A 23,726-nucleotide genomic window follows, 5' to 3' on the forward strand; every position below is an offset into this window, starting at 1 on the left:
AAAAAAAAAAAAAAAAAAAAGGCAGTTGGTTGGCTGACTGGGAGAGTGCAAAATTGCACATAATTAAAAAAGGAGTATTTGGTGTTTGCATAATTTCTGCCTATAGTCACCAGCCAAGCAAAGCACAGGAATAGGGTTTGGGGGAAGGTGAGGCGCAGGAAGAGGGGACGGTTTTTGTAAGCTTGGATTTGTCTGAACAGAAGTTAAGACCACTTGGCGTACAGCCGTGACCGCTCCGGCACCTGCCTGCCCCTCGCCAGCGCTCGCCCGGTTACAGCCCTGGCGCCGGGCCGCGGGCTGCTCCCGCCGGGCCAGGGAGAGGGCGCAGCGGGCTCAGGGGCAGGGCAGGCGGGTTTGCCCTGGCTGCGGTATTTCCCTATGAATTTTGCCCACATCTGGTTTTGGCCTTTTGCATTCAGGCTCATGCGAGTAGCTGCTAAAGCAAACCAGCGTTTGTCGTTAGGAAACTGACACGTTAGAAAAATGGGCGCAGGTTGGAACTTTACTACAAATAAGTACCTTCAGTGTTGAAAAACGGCAGAGGAGAGCACCGATGCCTGAGCAGAGAGAAGGCAGAGCTCGGCGCTGCGCAGGCAACCGGGCTGGAGGCGAGGGGCGCTGAGCAGCCGCGCGGGGAAGGGGCACGTCTCACTTCTGCTGCTGCCTTTGGGCTAATGAAGGGAGAGCAGCTCCAGCTTCCTGGTAAAACCTAAACTTTCGAAGTCTATTTTTTTCCAAAATTCAGGCAAATTTTGCATGTAGGCTTACTGAAGAGGGCTACATAAAGTTTCTAAAAAAACAGCCACTTTAAAGCCTTTTCTTATCCCCAAGCTCAATATGCTTAGCCCTTAAAGCAGCTGAAGTTGTGTTTGTGTTCAGTTTTGGGCCCCTCGCTACAAGAAGGACATGGAGGTGCTGGAGCGTGTCCAGAGAAGGGCAACGAAGCTGGTGAAGGGTCTGGAGCACAAGTCTTCTGAGGAGCAGCTGAGGGAGCTGGGGTTGTTTAGCCTGGAGAAGAGGAGGCTGAGGGGAGACCTTATTGCTCTCTACAACTACCTGACAGGAGGTTGTAGCGAGGTGGGGGTCAGTCTCTTCTCCCAGGTAACGAGTGATAGGACGAGAGGAAACGGCCTCAAGCTGCGCCAGGGGAGGTTTAGGTCGGATGTTAGGAAAAATTTCTCCACCGAAGGGGTGGTCAGGCACTGGAACCGGCTGCCCAGGGAAGTGGTTGAGTCTCCATCCCTGGAGGTATTTAAAAGAAGGGTAGACGTGGTGCTTGAGGACATGGTTTAGCAGTGGACTTCGCAGTGATAGGTTAACGGTTGGACTCGATGATCTTAAGGGTCTTTTCCAACCTTAATGATTCCATGATTCTGTGAAGTTAGTGCCTTTGCCATCTCTTGTTGTCTTCAAGCCTTCAGTTGAAGCTCATGGAAAAAATAAGCCTTCGGGTCAAATATGGCACAATCCAACAGCTCCTGCAGAATGAGAGTCAGATCGGGTAACCCAAACCTCCTCTCTTCTAGCCCTCAAAACGGGAGGCCAGCAGAGGAGCCAGGAAGGTTTCCCTAAGAGCTTTTACCAGGTGGCTGTATCCCAGCTGTTCTCTCACTGGAAGCGTTAGCAAAGCTTCCCCTGTCTTACATCGATGCTTTGGGAATGTGGCTGGAAGCAAGCAGCTTTTGCACCTCGTTCATCCTATCACACTGCCCGCTGGAAGTGCGGTGACCCATAAATGGGCACACAAGAGCCGCATTCCTCAGCGGGCTGCTTGTTTTAACGGACAGAGCTCTGTAGTTTTTTAGAATTCAGTTTACTTGGGGGTGAACTTTCTTCTGGTGCTCTACAGCAACGTTATCCACGGCAGCAAGAAAGCATGACGACGTAAGGAAGGTTTACATCTTCGAGATTTGATACCTAAGTGAAAAATGCAGCCAAAAGCCTAAGGAGGTGGGGAGGGAGGGGAAGAAGCCTTTACCCCTAAGCAAGGTTAGAAATACCCTCGTTCAGGAGCACCCAAAGCCCGCCTCCGTTGCTGTCAGCATTTTGAAACTCCAGCATGTACCACCTCGCCTGTGGTTAGTACCGGATTCCAAGCTACTGGGCTGATACAAATTGTTTATTAATCCCCCTCCTTCCCTCCCCCCCGTCTCCACAGCAGGAGGCAGGCTCTGGCCACGCGGCGTCACTCTTGCTGTAGCTGCTCACCGTTCCATCCAGTCCCCCCGTAAATCTGCCTCTCCCGCCCCTTTAACCTCACATTCTTCCTCTGGGAACGGGAGTTTTACGTGGCCAATTTTTCCAGTCTCAGAGTTGAGTTTTCTAACTCCTCCTGTCACAGCTGCAATGCATGTTCACCTTTATAAAACTCGCTCCGGAGCCAGTATGCCAGTAAGACTTCTCCACAGGCTGGTCAGTGTTCTCCGACATTTCGGGTGTCTAGTGTAGGCGTTAACAGTCGTCTGTTCTACACTGAACAAACTGGAAGCGTGTGCACGCTACAGAAGAACAGTACGTCAGAAAAATGCCTTCTATTTCACTTTATTTGGCTTGATTTTGTATTACTTAGAGTAGCACGCGGTCACTGACATGTCTACTGCCTACAGAAGACAGACCGCTTTAATTCTCATGCGAAATAATGCTTCTACATGGGAGTTTCACGAGGTCTTGTCACATACTGCCACCACAGTGGTGGCAGGTGCCCTTCCTTACGAGCCGGAGGCAAAGCTTCAGTTCTTGGACCATCAGCTGGAGTTTCTTCTTCTAACTGCTTAATCTGGAAGGCAAGACATAAACTGGCTTTAGTACGTACAAGCACCTTCCGTAATGCGGTACTCGGCGCCCAGGCGGTAAGCGAAACTGGCCCCCATGTCAGCAGGGAAGAACCAGCAGTAACCCCCTGGGCTGACAGGCAGGCTCCGTGTTTCTCAGTATGCGCTTAAACTCAGTAATCATTGTAGGCTCATATTACCTAAGTAAGAAGGAATTTTTAGGAGTAAAATGTGATTTACATGAGAAATTTCACTTAAAAGGTCCTTATTTCCACATAATTCATGTCTACCATTGCAACATTAAACAGACTGCATTCCCTCGCTGCTTTGAAAGCTGACAGATAATGACAAGTCCTGAACAACCTCCATTCCAGTCGGCAGGAGACCTCTATTTCTGCGTGCCCCCAGCAGCCCTTCAGACGTTTTCCATACATGCTTCTTGAAGCAGCCTAAGTGCTGGCTGCCGCTGTTAATTCTGATAAGAGTGCTCTACTACGTACAATCCAACTATTTCTCTACAACTGAATTAAAGAACTATCCTAAGAACATCAACTTTTTCCAACCAAATCCCAGTTTAGGTCGGCCAGAAATTATTCTCGGTTCCCAAATGATGAACGCTGCTAAGTCACTTTCAAAGGGACAACCGGGAAGCGTCAGAGCTTCACAGCAGCAGCAGAGGAATTCTCTGGTCATTAATCTCTTCTCATCCCACTCTGGGATTTCCTTCAGCAAAGCCGCTACAACAGCCCTGCACTAACTGAAACATGGTTGCGGGTTCAGCTTTAACTTCAAACTCCCTTCACAGCCTTTAAGAAGTTGTAACTCCGAGGTACCTGTGCAGGCTTTATTTTGCATTGAGCAAGCACTGACCTCTTTATCCCAGCTTTCCCGCTGCAGCTTCTTCCATTGCTCTCGTTTGGCAAAGTAATCAGGATACATCGCCTTCTCAGAAGGATGCCAGTAATCCAAGCACCATTCCGGAATCTGTTAAATCAATTTTTAAAAGTTTCATATATATTATTTTTACACGCACACACAAAAGAACTAAACACAATCACTGAAGCCTGTATCAAAATGGATAAATAACCTAGAAAATAAAGTACTACAGAAAACCACCATTTAAGAGCTACCTGACTATTGTTAGTCTCAAGGCGCTTTATGGCAGAGACCAGTACTTCTGATCTGTTTCGCACATTATCCTAAGTCATGGGAAGACATCACAGTGACTTGCTTCAATCACAGCATCCCGAAGACAAGTCCAGGCCATCCCAGTTTACACTAAAGTTCTCAAAATAATTCCATCTGGTGGAAGAGAAGATGTCACTTCTTCTTTTCCTTCTCCCAAAGGCAGCGGGTTAGAGAGATCCTTTTCTCCAACTACTAATTCATTTTCTTTGACAGAGACAGAACCTTACAGCTCATTTCCACTTGTCTACAACTAATGAAGAAATTAGTGGCCTTTAAGATCTTGATAACAGTCTGACCTCTGAGATGTCCAGTCAAGAAAAAAAGTGAAATTTAAAATTCTGCAGCAGCCTATCACTGAACGCTAGCATTTTAAAGACAGGAACATTGATTAAAAAAACAAAACAATCCCCCCCCAAAAACCCAATTCTTAAAAAAAAGAAAATTAAGAAGTCACTCCAATACCATCATTCATCCAGTGACATTTACACTTCCAGTTTCCTGCTGTGATTCTTATCACTGAGTATACCTTTGACTGAACAGAAATAGCAGAGCTGCTAATAATAATATAAAAAAAAAAATCCACACCCACCAAACAACAATTAAAACCATCAAACAGGCTGAGATCTAAAAATTACGTTTTGTAGCAGCATCCACAATGGACAGTCACTGATACACCAACAACCCATATCCTTGTGACAGCCATTTTGTTAAATGACAGTTTTAGCATCTCAAACAGGGCAAAGAAAAGAGAATGTAAACCACTTTATATTTCTATATGAAGACTAATCTTGACCAGGCTCAACTGGCCTTTTTTCTGTCCAGATGCTCTCTCGCTATTCTCTCTATTACTGCTAAGGCCCACGACCTTGGCATAAGCTTAAGTCCTCCTCTTCCCTTTTCATTCATATGTTCTTTTTTCTGCCTCTGATAAATCTATGTCAGATTCCTCCTTTCACATGGCTTCTTGTGTGCAAAGATCTGATCAGATCTAGTCTTGTGTACGCGCTTTCTTCAAATTCAGAAGAAAGGGGGTGCATGCACTCTAGGTTAGTATTAACTTCTCGCAATGCATTAGGAGCCGATGCCAAGAAAGCAAAAACCCTGTGTTTTTCTATGAAACCTGTTTCTTTACTCTTAAAATTAAACAATCTAGGGGGAAAAGAAAGAGCCTCTAGAAGTGCTTTAGATTCCACGAATACTGATTCTATTTTTAGGCACACCACCTACCACACAGCGGCGCACAAATACACATCTGGCACTACAGCGTATGAAGGGACATGATAATTTGTACCACTACTCAAAATGCTGGAAGAACAATGGGACTGAGTGAAGAGAAGTCCCCCAACAGCCAAGGCAACACCTGACAAGACCAGAGAGAAACCAAGGCTGTGACCAGATGGCACCACAACAGGCAGCACAGGTTCCTCCACCTTGTTTACTTTCGCAGCTCAGCTCCAACCCTTTCACTGTGCCTGACCCATCGCGGAGCAGCTTCCCTTTGGCAAAAGAGCAGATGATCACCCCAGCAAAAAGAAGCTAGCTGTCTTCAGACGGACCAGCAAATTCCATTTTCAAGGATCAGACAAGCAGGACAGCTTCTCCCATGCAAGCAGCAAGGCGTTCAGCAGCAGTAAACTATTAGAGAAATGATACGGCTGAGGCAAGCTGCAGCCCTATGAAAATCCACTTAAAGCTGTCACTTTACATTCACTAAAAGAACAGTAAGGTAAGCACAGCAATACACCACCTTCCAGGCCACCTTACCTTGTAGCACTCATATCTCTCGTAGGAAGTGCCCCCAGGGGAGTCAGGGAAGATGTACGGCTGAGGATGCTGGTTTGCCCAGAACTCCTCCTCGCCGGCCTTCAGCAGCTCTGTCGCTTTCACCATATCCTTCACATCCTTGTTCTTATCAAATCGTTCTCTCAGGAGGCAGGCAAAGTAGCGGTACTTGTCTCTACAGACAGAGGTTAAGCACAGCGATGTACGATGCAGCAAAAAAGTAATCGCATGGAGAAACAAGGCTTGGCAACATCGCCAGTGACTCCTGCGCAAAGACAGGGTTTGGCCGGGGCTCTGGGGAGCTCCTGTTCCCACATCGCCCTTTTTTGGGGAAGGCACAGAGAACTGGCCCAGAGACTTTTTCCTTACCCCTTCAGTCATGACTGGGGGATGGGAAGGAAAGGGGACAAAGCCCCAGTCAAGCCCGACGCCCGCCTCAGCGGGGAAGGCCGGCGGGGAAGGCCGCCCCCGCCAAGCGCGGAGCTGAGAGGCCCCGCTCCCGGGAAGAACGGGCCTCCTCCCCCCGCTCTCCAGGCCCACCTCCCCCCGCCTCTCACCGGTGGATGCACCAGGACTCCAGGTGCCGCAGAGATTTCTTATAGAGCCGCAGCACCTTCTGCTGGTGCGTCAGGTAGGCCGCCATCCCGGGCCGCCCTACGCCTCACCTTCGCTGCGCGGGGGCTGACGGGAAGGTGGAGGACGTCGCCGCGCGCAGGCGCGCCGCTCGCGCTCCAGCCGCCGCCGCCATGAGCCGCGCCAAGTTCATCGGTGAGGGGAGAGCGGAGGGGGGAAGGCGGGCCGCGGCCCCGGCGGCACCGGTCGCCTCGCCCCAGGTCCCTCCGTACCACAACCGCCGCCGCCCGGGGGGAGCCCCGCCGCCCCGCTCCCCGGGGGGCCGAGCGCGGGCCGCTCTGGTGACAGGGTCTGCCCCTCACCCGGGGCTTACCTGCTTCTGTAGTCGCCCTCGGAGCCCGCGGGCCGAGGTGCGGGCTGCCCCTGAGCCTACAAGAAGCGCTTGGGAACGTTTCCGCCATCAGGGCACTGAGGGGCTGCTGCCGGGCTCCTCGGAGCTGTCCCTAAACCGCGGGTTTTCTGGCCGCCCCTCAGCCCCTTTCCCGCCTCGGCGCGTTAGTCGTGGTCGTTTCCAGTTGCGTGGAGTCGGCTGGGATGGAAATGTTAATGTTCTTGGGAAGTTCTGCAGGAAGTACGTAAATAACTCCAGGAGGTCGGTTCAGGTAGAAGTTCTGCGTGTGGCTGAGCAGCCTGGTGTCGCCCTGGAACCCTTCCCTTCCCGCTGGAAGCCCGGGCTGCGGCAGCCGGGGGGCGGCTGTCGCTGCGGGGGGCTGCAGCCCCGGGCGGGCCGCGGCAGCCAGGGCGAGAAGGCCGAGGCGAGGTCGGGGGCCGCATTGCAGGGCTTCTTGTCCGTGCTGCTGGTCGCGGAGAGCAGGCGGCTCTTCCGAGGCGGCCTGCTGCTGCTTCCACCCGCCTCAAAGTCGTGTGTGAGGTGCTGCGTATTTCCTTCCCTGTTACTGCTTGTGGGCAGGGATAAATTTGTATTTTCATGTGAAAAGTGGAATTAATTGCAATAAATAGTATGTATGCATTAGCTTTGGTGATTATGAGGGCATGTCTGCAGCTGCACAGAAGGCCAAAATTTTATTTTTCTGTCACTTCCAGTAAGGAGTAACCTCTCAAGTTATGCAAGTAAACTTACGCTTAAGCTTTATAAGTGTTTTAACCTGTCAGTGTGGTAGTCGGCGGCTACTAAGATATGCTTTCCATTGTCTTCCCTAGTTGGCTAATGCTCAGAATGAAATGTAGAGCGACTATAACATCTAATTTCTATATTTGATTTTTCATAGATATTGGTATTAACCTGACAGATCCTATGTTCAGAGGAATCTACAGGGGAACACAGAAACATCAAGGTAAGTGTTTCTTTGTATCCGCTGAAAGACAGGATCCCTCTTGTTAAAATAGAAACCTCTTGCCTGTCAAAACGTGAGGTTAGAGTTTCTTTTTTTCTTCTCAGAAACTGGATGCTTATTATTTACTAGGGCTTGAAGAAGAAAGCGTGACAAAATAAGTTAGATGTTCTATGCAAAATACATTCTCTTAATTGCCGTTAAGCTGTCATACAGGTAACTCTGCTTCTAGAGCAAAACGGACAATTGCTGATCTATTTGTATTAGGATTGCATGGAAAAACTGATCTGAGAATTATGAACAATAAGCTATCAAAGTACTGCGTTGCTGAATCATAGCTACTGATTGTAATGGATGCTTTTTCTGCTCTCACGGCCTTTAGATATAGATGTAAGACCAGAGATTCTCCTAAAGTATGTGGAAAAACTTCCATTGACTTCTTGGATTTAAATTGGATCTTCAGTTATTGCATTTTGTTATTGTCTTCTAAAGATTAGTCAAGTGTGGTTTAAAGGTTGTTCATGATAGGCGTTTTGACTGCATGAAAGTGATTTTTAGTTGAAAAGTAGTTAAATTATGCTGTAAAACCTTAAGGTCAATTTATGACATTTTTATGAACTTTTGCAGATGACTTTTTGGATGTGGTAGAGAGAGCAGTCAAAGTTGGCGTTAAAAAGGTATTTTCTTATAATAAAATTTGTTTAATATTTTAAACTGCTTTCTAATACTTTGGTTTTTTAGTGCTTCCCTATTAAAACAAATGTTTCTGGAACTTGCAATGGAAAATGCAGTAACTTTCTTCAGTAGCATAAAGCAAAAGTGTTCTGTGCAGCGTGTTGTCTTTCATTTGCACACATTAGATGCTGATTATTTAAGTTCAGTGGTATCATATGTGATGTGTATGTAGAAGTTCTTTTGTACAATTTCAACAGAAAGATGTTCTCCTACTGCAATCAACTGGTACGTAATTTTCCATGTTAGTTGTATTATAGGCAACCACTCCTTTCTTCTTGTGTCCTGTGTGACTCTCTTCCTCAACAGTTACTGCTACATGTCAAAGCTTGAAAACTTCTGATTGAGATGCTTCAGATATTCCTATATGTAAAGGAAGTTGGTAACAGCAGAAGAGCTGGGAGTGCCCATAAATTCTTACAGTTGAGAAATCTGAATGTCTGCTAATAAATACTGGTTTATGTATATTAAAAACCAGCATCATTATGAGCAGGTTTGTAACTCTTACCTTGCAATCGGTGTTTTCAGCAGTGTACCGCGCCCCTTTAGTTACAATACTCCAGCCTGCCTATATCTCTGTCTCTAAACTGAATAAATTGTCAAAACAAAAATATGAATTAAAATAGAATACAACGCATACTGTCACAGACTGTTCTACTGCACTAATAAGGCTGGTTGATTAGAAACAAACCCTTCTCTAGAAGAGGAACAGGCATCTCAGAAGTTTGCTGAAAGGCTCTCATCTGAAAAAAGTGGGAAATAAACTGAGAGATAAAAAAAAACTCTAGTGATGGTGAAGTTACCACACTGGAGTAAATACAGAATCATAGTCACTTTTACTGTGTTTATATGTGCTGTATAAGTACTATTTAATCTTCATACCACCCTCTGAAAGTAAGTGGCAGTTTTCTTATTTTGTCATCAAAAATTGATTCACTGCATAACTTTTTCAAGATACACAGAAGATTCAGAAATGGAATTCAGGAGTTCCGTGTCCTTAGCTATGTTTTCCGTCTTGCTACTGGCCTGTATGGTGTCAGAAGTCTATTCCATCCCAGATTGTTTCTACTTGCCTAGAAGCTTAATCTGTTTATTTGAAAATACTTCTATTTTTCCCTCTAGCTGCTGATTTATGGTAATTTTTTGTGAAGTTTTGCCCTGTGCTGTATGCACACTGAGCCAATTTCAGCTTAACTTATTTTTCCGGTGATACTGTTGGGATATGTCCATCTCTAATGGAGCATACTGCAGAAATGTCTGACTTGGTGCTGACCGAGCCTGGTGTAGCATGCGTAGGGATAGGAGTTGTCTAAAAGCAGTGTAGTTGTGATTTATTAGGACCTAGGGTGCAAGATCCTGCAAGCGGTGGTTCAAAAAACACTGTAAGCAACAATTCTGGTGTGATAACCTTTGATCTTAAGGTAAAAATAAAAGATCGGAGCCAGAAATTCTGAAATTTGTAATCCTGACTCTGATACAGACTTCTTTGTTGGTTTATCTACTTACTTACTCATGTCTTGTTTTGGGTGTTTGGGAGTTTTTAGTTTTTCCACCTGTGAGACAAGGAGAATGTTTCTGAATATCATTTCCTGAATGCAAATAAAGTTTCTTGAGTCATTGTCTAATGAAGTTAATATTGCTGCAAATAGAAGTATTTTACTCATTTAATGGTTTAAATACTTCACATAGAAGATACTTGATAAAGAATCAGGTTTTGATACCTAGTGTATTTACTAGCTCCTGAGGTTTGTTACTGATTTATGAAATTTTGTCATATATACATTAGTAATTGTCTTCTGACGTTCTCTGTCTAGAGTCTTATTTATATCTGAGTGTTTTCTTAAACATTCTGTTTGATGTTCAAAGAAGAACATACTTGCTGACAGTACTTCTCTTCTTCCAAGTTTTTGATTACAGGTGGGAGTCTACAAGACAGTAAAGATGCATTGCAGCTGGCACAGACAAATGGTATTTTCACTTTAAACTTATGTTGTCAGTCAGAAATATAACCTCCACTCTCAGAATTAAGAATTCAAAAGGACCTGCCCCTGGAGGTGTTTACAGAATCTCAGAGGAAAATGGGAAATGATGTTTCAGAATGGGATGAATGCATTGTGTATGAGTTTCTGTATGTTGCTCTTTAGATCCCTGGGTGTTGGAAGGAATCAGTCTTTCCTGTGATTTCTATTTCTAGATTAAAAAAAAGAAATTACAGGAAATTTGTGGAATAAATTTTATTACAAGGCTCTCTTCTAGAAATAAGCTGGAATGCTTATATGGTGTGGAATATATGGGTTTTGGTGGGGTTTTGTTTGCTTTTTACTTGCCAGTATATCATGACCAGCTTGAACAAGAGAGGTATCTTTCTCTTTATGGTTCTCCTAGCTTTCCCTTTCTTTCTGTGAAAAGGCAAATATCATTCCACTAATTACTTAAATATGTATTTGAACTAAAACACATGTTAAAGTACTAGTTACAGAACAGAACCATAGAATAATTTAGGTTGGAATGAACCTGAGGAGGTAATCTGGTCCAACCCAATCCACCTCCCCACTTCCATCAAAGCAGGACTAGCTTTAGTATTGGATCAAGTTGCTCAGGCCCTGTATAGTCTTCCCCTCACCCCTCCCCCCCCATGCTTTTACATTCTTCATAAAGGCACTTAGCAGAAATATTAGTTTTGGCGCTAAGGTAGTCTAGGTTAGGTACTTCGGTAAATCAGGCTAGATGTTGCTTGCAAAATTCTGTAATGGCTAATGCAGAGGCACGCGAGGGAAATCGCATGCTGTCTACAAATCTCACAGCTGTGGATAACCTGATGCATTTTGAATGAGATGTATTTCTGGATGATATCAAGAGGTCTCGTCCAACTCAACAATTGTATGATTTGTTCAGGGCCACTCCACCAGAATAATTTAGCTTTGAGTTGCAGTTTTGGAGTATACGAAATAATGTGTAGTAAAAAGAAACACACACACGTACCCCCACTAGAGATACTGTCTAACATTTTTAAAGCAGAAAATATCAGTGCAATAAAATTACCACCTAGATAAGGTTGTTCAAAGGGAGTTTTCTTTTAAAATTATGAGCAATAAAAAAGTGCAGATACAGGTACTGTCTATACCTTATATAAATTTCCTTTTTTTTTTCTTTTTTCTTAAAACCTTCTAATATTATCTTGCATTAGACATGTTTTACAGTACAGTTGGCTGTCATCCTACCCGCTGTGGAGAATTTGAGCAGAGTAGCCCTGAACAGTATTTATCTGAATTAAAAAATCTGATTGAAAAAAATAAGACAAAGGTAATAGCAGTTGGAGAATGTGGCTTAGGTAAGTGTTATCTTAGTACTTCACTATTTTTTTTTCTAGACATACATTAAAAAAATCCTAAAACACTAAGTGGGTTTTTGTTCTTTCTATTTGCAGATTTTGATAGATTAGAATTTTGCCCAAAGGACATCCAACTCAAGTAAGAAACTTTTGATGACTATGAATTGATTTGTAGCAATTCACAGGAGTGTTTTCTGTCTTGTGTCCTACACGGTAACGTTTTGTCAGGTGTAGGCCTGCAATCTGCAGGGCTGGATCTAGGGTTTTTTGGCAGAAATGGGACTTTAAAGAAAGATGCCTACATTCAAGTAGTGCTGTGTGCTAAATTTTGCTACCTGCCTGGTGTTGACTTAGCGTGTCTTTTTCTGTAAAATTGATCAGATTTTGGGGGTTTCTGGGTGTGACAGATGTTCATTCTTGCTAATACTCAAGAACTCTTAGAGGCTCATGGGAAGAATAACATAACTGTAGTGTGTGAAAGAAGAATTAGGTTGAGTGAAAGGCGTGGGGAAGGGAACGGAACTGTCAAAAGGGATGAATCAGCAGTGAGGAAAAAAAATGAGCTTTTAAGGGAGGTGTTAGCTGGGAGCAGATAAAATTGAGAGCTGATAAAAAGGTGATGTTGGGAGCCAGAGAGATCTGTGTTTTGAAGTAATATCTGCAGTATAGATACTGAATGGAAAGAAGCTAGCACAGCCCCTAAAGTCAGCTTGCATTCTTGTAGTGAGAACTTCTGTCTGCAGAGGGAACTGACTGAAAAATACAAGTGATAAATTCAAATACGATGAGTGGATTCATGAATTGCATATTACTCTTCTGAGTAGATTAATCACTGGGGGTGTTCTGAGTAAATTAGTCACTGGGGGGCAGTGGTTAGTTGTGTTTTTTCTAATTGCCACATGTTAGCAGTAGGTAGAGGTTTCTTCATAATGCTACAGTCGTGCAGTAAAATATTCAGCAAAGTGGACAGAACTTTTTTTCCTGGTAGAATTCAGTGTACACAAAGTTCAGCAAAGCATACTGTGGAGCATAAGCTGTTTCTTTTCTGTGGCAAACTAAAACACTGCTGGAGTATCGTATTTTAAGATCCTTACTGCCTTGATGTTATTGGAAGGAAAAAAAAAGTCTCATTTTTCTTATCTGATGGACTGCAGCTGAAGACCTGTAGTGAAAAATTTCTAATCAAGTGCACTGAAATTGGGTTGTGAGGAAGGAGGTGACAGGGTGGAACAGAAATCACTTTTAAAGTGGTAGGTGAGTCCTTTCTAATTAAGGTTGATAATGACAGAAAGTCTTTATCTGAGCTATTTCAGTAAATCATATGAAATACATAAATCTAGTTTCTAAGAGATCTATTGAGAGCCCTTGCTGGAAATTGTGGTTGGAAGGATGTGATTGAGGGGAAGAAACAGAAAGCAAGAAATATGAGGGAGTGAAGAATCATAGAATGCTTTGGGATGGAAGGGACCTTTAAAGGTCATCTCGTCCAACCCCCCTGCAGCAAGCAGGGACATCTTCAACTCAATCAGATTGCTCAGAGCCCCATCCAGCCTGACCTTGACTGTTTCCAGGGATAGGACATCTACCACCTCTCTGGGCAACCTGTGTCTTTCGCCACCCTCATTGTAAAAAATTTCTTCCTTATATCTATTCTAAATCTACCCTTTTTTAGTTTAAAACCATTACCCCTTGTCCTATCGCCATTGGCCCTGCTAAAAAGTCTGTCCCCATCTTTCTTACAAGCCCCCTTTAAGTATTGAAAGGCTGTAATAAGGTCCCCCTGCAGCCTTCTCTTCTCCAGGCTGAACAACCCCAGCTCTCTCAGCCTTTCCTCGTAGCAGAGGTGTTCCATCCCTCTGATCATTTTTGTGGCCCTCCTCTGGACCCCCTCCAACAGGTCCATGTCCTTCCTGAAGAAACATTGAAAGCCTCAAGGACAGATGCCTGCAAACACTGTGTTTGTAAATTCTGTATTTTCTAAATGGACAGCTTTCCCTGCTCTTCATCCTCCACGTTTGTGAAAATAAGGTCAGAGTTTGGGGTTGTTTTCATTTCTAACTGAATGCTATGGAGCTGGATACAGTCTGGCTTTCATGCCCTTTAGCAGACTGGATGGTGCGTTCTTCAAGTTAAGATCCACTGTATGCATTATAAATAAAAGAAAAAAAAGGAAGGTAAAATGTGAAATGCACAGAGGCGGGTCACAGGTTTTCAGCTGATCCGTAGTTCAGGTGTGGTAGCAGTCGCTGGAATAGCTAGCAAGCAGCTGCAGAGTTACCCTGTAGAAGTATGGTAGCTTTCCACTGGGTAGTATCTGAGCATGACCTCTGTTCTGTTTAATGTTTAATCATTATTTTCTAGTTAGTTACGCTGTGCTTTCGTCTGGATAATTTTCACCTGTAAAAAAAAGGAACACTTTTTTTTATTCTTGGATTGAAAAGCTAATAAAGATGAGAACCTAATAAAGATGAAATTCCTTTGTTGAAGCAGCCCTAAGAACCTTTTTTTTTGGTCAGAATTTTTCTCCATTCTCATAACTTTTCCAAGAGAAAATGGTGATTTGAATGGTAGTTAGATGAAGGTACTGCGTTCATATTGTGGTGAAGGTCGCATTATAAATGGACCGATAAGTATATAGAAGTTTCACTTCTCTGCTACTGGGAGTGGTTTGTGGGGCTTAGCGACATGGAAACAGGAGGTTTAATCAAATTGGAGAGGATGAACAAAATCACATGCACTATTATTCATACATGGATCCAGAATTGTTTGTCTGGGGATATTCTACTTCAGCAAGGCGAGTTTGCTTCAGGTCCTTTAGTGTCTTGATCCCAAACCTGAAAATACCACAGTATTTGAACTTTACAGTCAAAACTAAGCCTGCAGCCAATCACGCAGAAATATTTTCAAACTTCCTTACTGAGAAGCAACATAGAACCAGCCTACATTGAATGACAGTCTGCTCAGCCAAAGAAAAAGCTTGTTCCTTCAGCACTGGAACTACTAAGGTTTAGTTTCCTACTGTCTGACTTTGTTACCATTCTGATCACCTGGTTTCTTCATGCTTTTCCAGGGTTTCTCTTTCCTTTTGTTTTTTTGTTTTTTTTGTTTTTTCTCTCCAACTTCCCCATTCACCTGCCCTTTCTCTTTGACAGAGCAAGTAGCAGTATGTATTGGTCTTCATTGTTGCCAGGAATGGAAGAAGTTTGAGTTGCGTTGCCATTTGTAGGGGCACTAAACTTTGTACTTTCAAGACCACTGCCCTGCTCAAAATTAGATTAAAATTGGCAGTAGGTTACTTAGGGGGCTTATTTGCAGCTCAGTGTCTAAAACCTCATTTTCTTTATGAAACAAGTCTTCTGTTAAAAAAAAAAAAAAACCAACACTAATTATCAAGCAATTGTAGCTGATTAACCACAAGAGCAATCATGAGTTGCAATTAAATTTATATTTAGTCAAAGAAGCTAAACTAAGCACAGTATCTAGACTACAATGAAGATTCAAAGTAGGTGTAATTTATTCTCCTGAATTTTCATGTCAGTTTTTAACGTTGCAACCAATTTCTGTTCCACCTGTTTTATCTCAAAGATCTGCACTGATAAACAGGGAAGGTGACTTCTATCAGAGACATGTCAGCCTGTAACATACAGAAAATAGTGAAAATTGCACAAACCGAAATGACCGGTTGCATTGTCTATTTTTTAGGAAAATGTAAATCAAACTAATGGTTTGCTGCCACTTTCTCCTGGTTGGTATGTGAATCATACACAGCAGTATGTGGACACTTGAGTTTGCCTTTGAAATGTTTCTGGTGTCTGACAATGGGAATGCCCCAGTGCCTTGGTCTGCTTTTAACAGCAACACCTAAAGAAATCCAATATGTGCATACAGCCCCAGCCTGTTGGGACAGGCAATGTTGTCCTTGCCTTGTCCAAATAATGTCATTTTACAAATTACGTGTGGATACTGAGACACCTATGCACTGTTGGCCCTCTGCCACGCATTAAGTTCCTCTGCCGTGTTTCCTGAGCATTGGTAATTTGCATGCCTGGGTGTAGTGTGGCAGACAGAAATGGTAAATGATGATGCTCTGGGATCAGAACTAGCCGCAAATGACAAGTGATGAGTTAGTTCAGTGCTAATTAGTTTCCTTTGGAAACTGCACTGGGGAAACTGGCTACCTAGTTACCTTCCCTCTGCGTATGTTTTGATGTCTCTTCATAGGATGGCTGCCTCGCTGTCACCGCCCCTTGAAAGGGAATACTAGGAGTAGAAGGTAGGAGAGGGATAAAAAGGAGTGAAAAAGAAAGGATGCAAGCACACAAAGGAAAGGAGGGAAAACAGAGTGAAGACAATAGGCAGAATGGGGCCTATTGTAAGTAGTAGATGTAAGAAGTAAGATGCCTGGTATTGGTACTTGCTCCACCCCAAGAGAGGAAAGTCTGACCTTCATGGAACAGCAAACAAAAAGTCTGGATTGTTGCTTCACAGGCCAGCCAGCTCTGATGCAGTTTTGGCCATTTGAGGCTATAGAAACCTGCATAGTGCTCTCTCGCTCGCTCTCACCGCATTTACAAGTGCTTCTTGAAATAGCGGTTTCTGAGTGATCCACGCTCTCCCTTCCTGACATTTCAAAACTTTGTGGAGAGAACAGTCAGTTCCTCTTTCATTAAAAACAAATAAATAAAAACAAACTCCAACACCCACACTACACGAGAGTACATGCTTAGTGTATGTATGCGTGCATTCTTCAGTGTTGATGCTCTTGGCCACTTCTTACTTGTCTTCCAGCATAGATCACTACTATATGAATATACCATGGGAAAGAGTTCCTTTTAAATCTTTCCACAAATAAGTGCTTTTGCATGGCAAATCCATTAATTCTGTCTTTAGTTTGGGAGGACTAAAACGTACAAGCACTGGAAAAAACTCTTCTACTGTCTTTATTTGCTCTTACACCGAGTTTCTGTTTAAAAGTCATTTTTATTTTACAGGTATTTTGAAAAACAATTTGACCTGTCAGAACAGACACAACTGCCCATGTTTCTCCACTGTAGAAACTCGCACACCGAATTTTTAGGTGGGTTTTGTTTGAGAATTTCATACTCAGAGCAAAGTCTGAGTATGAAAAATCTGGAAACCTGAATCTTTCACCTTTCTCTGTTATAAAGCTGTCTTACATTTTTATTTATTTCATTTCATAGACATAATGAGAAGAAACAGAGATAGATTTGTAGGAGGGGTGGTAAGTATGGACTTCAGTGTATCATTCATTTTTACATGCATGTGTGTGGATATTGTTGCTTAATGTGCAACTTGTTGTTTGTCATGGAATCTGTTACACGATTTAAGTTATTATTAATTAATAAGTGTTTCCAGTCCCTTCTAGTATTTTTATTTTCGTTGCTTATTCAACAGTTTTTTTGCAAGGTAAGAAGATAGGCTGAGAAAAAGCTCTGCAGCTGACATGAGCAGTTTTTCTTGGCCTGTCAGGAGGACAGTTTAAGCACCTTATAATTGACATTGGCCTTTTCCCAGTTCTTCAGTGCCTGTAACTGCAGTGCATTCAGACCACAGATAATTTAGATGCATGTTCCCAGTGGAAGCCGTAACCTCAAACATTTGTTTCTGACGTTAGACATCGTTTTCAAATTAGATCCAGATGTAACTTTTGATTGCTTTATGTCTTTAGATATTCAGATCGTGTATTTCAATTCGAAAGCATAACAGGAAAAACTTTGGATGAAATGATTAAGAAAGTCCAGCAACACTCTTTCAGGTTTCCATTATGGCAGGGTTTTCCAAAAGTTATAAATGCTTGGATTATTCTGTCTTACTAACATCAAACCACACCTCGTACAATAACTTCTCAGTCCCCAGGTTTCCCCTTCATTACTGCAGAAACCTTCCCCTAGCTCAGTACTTTGCATGTTGTGCTCTTACGTAATACTGCGCAGTCCCTCCTTCCTTCCTTTCTCTTTTCTGCCAAACGGGTAACTAGGAGAGAAACAACAAGCAGGCACCCTCTGCAGCTGACTGTCCCCCTCGCAGCCTGGGGAAGCAGACGGCGTCTTTCCTCCGCTCAGGCAGAGGAGCTGTGGTTCCCAGCTGCATTACGCTGTTTGCACCTTCTGACCTACCACTTGCCTCTTTAGTCCCTGGGATGCCCAAAGAGACTGTCTCTCTAGTTCCCGTGGACTAAAATCGGTGGAGAACATCACACTGCTCTTACCGTGTCCCTGACATATGTCCCCTGTAGGGAATACTGAGGAAAGAATGTAAAAATTCCGTGTGGACAGAATTCATTCCTGTGCATGGTCTCGCAGCTGTCAGCTACAGGAAGTTCCTGGGCCAAAAGTCCTATCACTGGATAGGCCTTTTCTACACATATTTATCACTCATAAAACGTGGTAAGCACTTTTATTGCAGTATGGAAGCGACTTCAGCCTGAACTTTGCCCAAATTCAGAATCAACTGAGCCATGTCCCATCTTTATGTTTGTATTGAAGTGTAATGCATACTAGCAACGGTATTTATTACACAAATAAAAACTAATCCGTACTTCTAAGCGATTGGAGTTTTAAATGAAGTACCTATATTTGTATATATGTGTGCATCTATATATATGTTCTAGGTACATTCTTTTGATGGCACAAAGGAAGAGGCAGCAGCTATAGTGGATTTGGATCTTTATATTGGAATAAATGGCTGGTAAGTTCTTTACAAGAAATAAAGCTATTTTAAAACGTCAGCTGTAGTGAACTCATTGCTTTCTTTTAAACAATGAGGTCAAGTTTTCAAAGCTCACTAGACTCTTAATCATCTGACAAATTTAGAATTGCACTCATTAGTCTGTTAGCCATAAAAAGTTCTTAACTCACAGCTCAGCGAGGTGATCTAGTCTTAGGTCCATTCTGCTACCCTCAGGTCAATCCCTGTTTGTAAATAAATAAGGCTGTTGAACATGGAAGCAGTCCTTCTGAGAAGCATTTAAAAAAATAGCATAATTTTAAGCTGCCATGTCACATGCAGGATGCAAATGTAACCTGAGCAGCTTTATCTGCTGGTTACGCAGTCTGAATTCTCAGCAGTCATCTGGCCAAAAGCCAGCCAGCACCACTTTCGAAGTTGCATGGGTTGCTGAGGCTGGGCAAGCGTGGGCAGTGCAGGCAGGGGTTCTGCATGCTTACCGAGCTGAGACGGCTTCAGTGAGTAACTCTCCAAATTAGCTGTTTTCTGCAAAGTTTGAATTCACAGGCAGCACTTTTAAAAATGAAGCAAATTTTATTCACTAACAAAATTATTTAGGAAGCTGCCTTTGCTGCAAAATGTTTCAACAGGCAAAGTAATTACTATTACACGTTTGTTTTTGTTTTTTTTTTTTTAACCAAACTCTGATTTCCTAGTTCATTGAAAACAGAAGCCAACTTGGAAACACTGAAATCAATTCCTAGTGAACGATTAATGATAGAGACTGGTAAGATTTTATATCTTGGTCACTTTGTGACTTAAACACTATGAGGCAACAAGATACGTTTGTACAGCAATGATAAGGCAGAATCAAGGAGTTCGGAGTAGAAAAAGGACTGGCTGTTTCTCCACTCTGGAAAGCAGTTCACAGGCTCCAGAAATATTCCTTTTCAGCCTTCTGCTGGAAGGAATAAGCTGCCATGTCAGTTCCTGACATTGCAGGGGAAGAGGAAAAGGACAAACTGACAAGCCCAGATTTTTAAATGTGCCTAGGTACCAGAATCCTGCTTGAAGATCTTTTAAATTCTAGCTTGCTGGAGATGTGCCCAACACAGGGCAATGGCTATGATCTTGCCACTGGTAGCAGTAACAGCATTTGGAAACAACAGCTCTTTAAATGGAATAAGGTGGAAGAACGCTTGAATTCCCCTCTTGGCCTAATGAGCAGTGGTTTTAATTGACTGACTAGGGGTGCCTTTTTTTTTTTTTTGCATGTTCATTTCAATTATCAATAACTGGCAGTTATAAATACAGTATTTATTTTAATTTCTGAATCTGAGAAAGGAAAACCACAAACTGCCTAAATCCTTAAATTTATACGCATGAAGTACAGACCTGTTAAAGTATACAGGAGGTTTCTGTGGAATACATGCAGTGTATCTAGCTATCTTTATCATGTTGGAGGAAATAAGTGGTATGTACTGTTATTGCTGATTCTTTAAAATGTAAAATCTTGAAGGTAACAGTATAAAAATTCAAAGATTGTGAAGATGTTAAATTGCACAGATCTCTTAAATTCCATTTTGAATTGGAAGTCACTGCTAGAAAGAGATTGCAAGGACTTTTGTCTGTGGAAGTAGCTGATTGAACTATCTCATGCTACTCTGAAACGATTGCATACTCTTAATTTTTTTTTTTTTTTTTCCAAATGAAATTAGATGCGCCTTGGTGTGGAGTGAAAAATACTCATGCTGGATCAAAATACATTAAAACTACATTTCCTACAAAAAAGAAATGGGAAATAGGGCACTGCTTGAAGGACAGAAATGAACCCTGCCATATAATGTAAGTGTACTACTGTAGTAGTATTTTAAATATTTCAAATCTCACGGGGAAAAAAAAAAAAGATCAGTTCACTGGAAATGTATATAAAAATGAATTCTAAGTTTATTGAAACTTGTGCAAGGCCAAGTTCATAGGCTGTGGAAAAAATTTTAAGTCTTAATTTTCCCATTTGAGCAACTCTGGATGTAAAAAGCTCCCTGAAAGTGATACCAGTACTGTTTTTATCTTTTCACTTGATAGAAGAAGGGGTTAAACCCCGTAAAGTAACCTGAACTGAATAAATTTCACTCCGTTGTTGTTGCAGTGATTGTTAAAGCTGCTGCAGCCCTGGAGCTGTGCAGTGCTCCCAGAGCGGGCAGTACCGAGGCACTGAGTGGGGCCGGCGCCTGTGTTCGTATCACAGTGCCTGCGACGTGAACTGCCACGACGTGAATTTGGTTAGGGTCATTGCTTCGTTCTGCTACTGTGCCTAAGACAAAAAATTAAGTTTCATAGAACACTGTGATCCTATGAAGTTTAGATATGAAGAACAGCAGCCAACATAGAGAACAGCAGAAGAAAACTCCAGGGGCTTACGGACAGAGTTAGAAAGTACAGAAATGGCTTTCTGCCACCTTTTCACGCGCTTCCTCACAGAGGTTTGAAAAGCAGGGAAATGTATCATTGTTCTAGTGAAGGTGTTTAGTTCTCATCTCCATTCAATAGCACTGATAGATGAAATGCCTTAATTTTCCCAACTGTTACTGAAATCTGGTGGGTGAGTTATGCCATTCTTCTGAATCATCTCGTTATCAACTCCCTGCCTGAAAAGAAAAAGGAATTCAGGAAGGTTTCTTCTTGCACTGTAGAATGTGAATGAATTTTCAGCAGATGAAGCTCACAGCTGTACCTACCCAGGTGCAAAGCCCATTTACTTCATCAGAAGTTGGGATTTTTTTTTTTTTTGCTGTGAAGTCTGCATGTATTTCTGTGAAAAGCTGTGTAAGTGACCTGTTTGGAACTAACTTTTGAAATAATGCTCAGGGTAGTACTAAAGAATTCAGGTGTTCAGCAAGGTGTCCGAACAAGAGTTTGTTTGAGAACTGAAGCGAATTCTGCTGTTTTTTTGGGAGACCTGAAGAAACTCTTGAGAGAGCCTGCTGGTCACGCTAAAAGCATAGTTTAAGCTTACATGGTGACGTCTCCTAGTGTTCAGATATATTTTATGCAATTATGTTGATTTGTAATACTCTTTGAAATTGATTTTATATGTGTTTTAAAGATAAAGCACACACATAAGCATGGAAGGGCTTCTTCAGTACTTTAAACACTTTCTAGGGTCAGTCCATGATTTTGGAGTAGGGGAAGAGGTCAAGTGAAAACAGTTCTCTGATCACAAGTGAAGATCTCTACTGTTGCTGAACGAGGCTGTTCCGGAGAGCCTGTATGTGTTAGCAACACCCCCACGTATCTGCTGCCTTAGCTGTAGCTTACAGAAAAAGCGTTTCAGAAACCCCCGAACTGGAAATGCAGGGAGTCCATCCCAGAGCAGTACACAAATGCTATATTTTGGCTTTTGCTTTCTTTTATAAAACAAAATCTTGTTTAGTTCAACCTTACTTCAAAATTACTGTCCCTTTAACATTAATTATAACCTGTACTAATTGTAGATTAGTAACCTGAGAACCTCTTAAACCTTACGAAAAATGAAGTATGGTAACTGAGAACTGGTGTTTTGTGACTTCTCAAGTAGCAAGATCTGGTGTGAGGGGAAAGTTAGCCTCGGGCCACAAAGTATATTTAATGTTCAGGGTATATGTACTGTTTAATATAGCTCAGTTGGTAGGAGGAATTTTCCACTTGTCTTTTTTTGGTGGTGCTGGACACCTTTCAATTTTGATGGTGATATTTCCACTTTATATATATTTTTAGAACTGCACTACTCCCCTTGAAAGCTATTTTTTTTTGAAGTTTTAGCCACAAGAGGCTTTTTTTTTTTTTCTCTCCTTCAGCGATTTCATAGTGTTACAGTAATGTAGCATCCTACTGCATCCAAGCGGGGATAGCTACGTAAGCCCTAACAAGACTTTTCAAGGGTGAAATTCTGTGGTATTTGTTAGTCGTTTCTCTGTAGGCCTGATCCCACCCCATCTCGAGCATCCCCTTAAATCAAGAAGCCATTTGGCTGCAAAGCACAGGAGTGGCCATGAAATGAAAAATGAAAATATTTGCATTCCAGTAATTGTTAAGAGCAACTTTGTCTACTCTGTCTTCCTCAAAAAGAAGTTTAGCTATTGCATAAGAGGCAAGATCCAAAAACCAAAACCACCAAACCCTACCACCAAGCTTGAGGTTCTTACTCTTCACTGTGAAGTTGTTTTTATTTCTACTACAAGAAAAAATGAAAGTTACTTTGGCAGCTGTACTCTTGGATAAGGCTGTATCTGGAACTTAAGCTTTGCCATAGACCAGTTTATTCATAGTGCAGCTTTAGCCTTGAAAGGCTAATGAATTTCAGTCTGAAAAATGAAGACTATTGATAAAGACACCCACAAAATGACACTTTCTTTGAAACAGAAAGCTGTTTAATTACCTCCAAACAAAAGTCAAAAAACCAAAGATGATTCTGTACCAGTGAGCAACCAGTGTTCAGTGTGAAGGGAATGGCAGTTAGTGACTTAAAAGTGAAGCTATTTGCATATCTGCACACCTTGCCCTGCTGCTCTCAGCATGTTTTTATTCCAGGTTAATCTCAGTAACTCGTACATAAACATGTGGCAGTCTGAAGTATATTCAGTGCTGAGTTTCAGAGTCTTCTAATACCAATCTTTCTTTTTTAGTCAAGTACTGGAAATAATGGCGGCAGTAAGAGAAGATGACCCACTTGAGCTGGCCAATACTCTATATAACAACACTATTAAAGTCTTCTTTCCAAATATGTAAAGTTGTTTTTCTTAAATTTATTCAGCATAACTTTAGCAAATACATTGCCAGAACATAAAAATTATCATATCTGCAAGTTCTTATCAATGGAAGCCAATATGTAGTGGTTTTTTTTTTTTTTTCCCAATGGTGCAAGATTAAAGCTGCTTTTGAAAAGGTGGTCTGCATTTGTGCAGTTTCTCAGCCCTATTTCCCTTTCATCGAGATTCAGGATCAATATCAAGGCTAGCCCAAGCTAGCAACTCTTGTTAGTACCTGTATGCATTATGAGATGAATACCGGGCTGCTGAGTTCACTGTAGAGCCCTTCAAGCTACTACTGGTAATTCCGAAGCGTTTAACACATCAATGGCATGCTTTTCTACTTCACTAGAAAGCTTAGCAGTTTCATCTTTTGTTCCAAATACGCAAATGCTGTAACGTTAAGTCTACCAACCTAAATTTTTATTTATTTTTTTAAAACACAACTCACTAGCTTTGAGCAATAAAGCTTTGCTAATACTGAATTTGTAAGAAAAGCTGCTTTGGTTCAGGCTTTTCATTT

At 42.3% G+C, this 23,726-nt stretch overlaps 2 protein-coding genes across 10 annotated transcripts; one reads left to right on the forward strand and one right to left on the reverse strand.

Annotated features, from left to right (window-relative positions):
- Positions 1-2,525: 2,525 nt before the first annotated feature.
- Positions 2,526-6,457, reverse strand: NDUFB9 (NADH:ubiquinone oxidoreductase subunit B9). Its single transcript, XM_009471065.2, has 4 exons — positions 6,299-6,457; positions 5,724-5,916; positions 3,642-3,755; positions 2,526-2,776 (listed from the first exon to the last, which is right to left on the reverse strand). The coding sequence occupies exons 1-4, from the start codon at positions 6,382-6,384 to the stop codon at positions 2,645-2,647; spliced, it is 525 nt and encodes a 174-aa protein (XP_009469340.1). The 5' UTR covers positions 6,385-6,457; the 3' UTR covers positions 2,526-2,644.
- TATDN1 (TatD DNase domain containing 1) lies at positions 6,380-23,717 on the forward strand. Of its 9 annotated transcripts, XM_087746344.1 has the most exons (13): positions 6,492-6,509; positions 7,604-7,669; positions 8,294-8,343; positions 8,708-8,891; positions 10,303-10,366; positions 11,586-11,729; positions 11,826-11,868; positions 16,721-16,806; positions 16,931-16,971; positions 18,361-18,437; positions 19,133-19,203; positions 20,135-20,261; positions 23,081-23,717. In XM_087746344.1, the coding sequence occupies exons 4-13, from the start codon at positions 8,835-8,837 to the stop codon at positions 23,181-23,183; spliced, it is 813 nt and encodes a 270-aa protein (XP_087602470.1). In that variant the 5' UTR covers positions 6,492-6,509; positions 7,604-7,669; positions 8,294-8,343; positions 8,708-8,834; the 3' UTR covers positions 23,184-23,717. The 9 variants fall into 9 exon arrangements, with proteins under 9 accessions (XP_087602427.1, XP_087602459.1, XP_087602419.1 ...); XM_087746301.1 differs by lacking the exon at positions 8,708-8,891 and having other exon boundaries at positions 6,380-6,509; XM_087746333.1 differs by lacking the exons at positions 8,708-8,891; positions 23,081-23,717 and adding an exon at positions 20,566-22,522 and having other exon boundaries at positions 6,479-6,945.
- Positions 23,718-23,726: the final 9 nt, after the last annotated feature.

The sequence above is a fragment of the Nipponia nippon genome, unplaced genomic scaffold (assembly GCF_047370975.1).
Source record: "Nipponia nippon isolate SJK-2023a ecotype South Korea unplaced genomic scaffold, ASM4737097v1 scaffold_1, whole genome shotgun sequence".
In the NCBI taxonomy this organism is placed as follows: Eukaryota; Metazoa; Chordata; class Aves; order Pelecaniformes; family Threskiornithidae; genus Nipponia; species Nipponia nippon.

What these genes read in the sequence shown, in the direction of transcription:
- TATDN1 (XM_087746293.1), top strand. Translation starts at nt 6,909, where the DNA reads ATGGAAATGTTAATGTTCTTGGGAAGTTCTGCAGGAA. An exon ending in CTTGGGAAGTTCTGCAGGAA is followed by an intron (nt 6,946 to 7,603) that starts GTACGTAAATAA and finishes GATTTTTCATAG; the next exon opens with ATATTGGTATTAACCTGACA. An exon ending in AGTTGGAGAATGTGGCTTAG is followed by an intron (nt 11,730 to 11,825) that starts GTAAGTGTTATC and finishes TTCTATTTGCAG; the next exon opens with ATTTTGATAGATTAGAATTT.
- NDUFB9 (XM_009471065.2), bottom strand. Translation starts at nt 6,384, where the DNA reads ATGGCGGCCTACCTGACGCACCAGCAGAAGGTGCTGCGGCTCTATAAG. An exon ending in GAGTCCTGGTGCATCCACCG is followed by an intron (nt 5,917 to 6,298) that starts GTGAGAGGCGGG and finishes CTCTGTCTGTAG; the next exon opens with AGACAAGTACCGCTACTTTG. An exon ending in AGAGATATGAGTGCTACAAG is followed by an intron (nt 3,756 to 5,723) that starts GTAAGGTGGCCT and finishes TTGATTTAACAG; the next exon opens with ATTCCGGAATGGTGCTTGGA.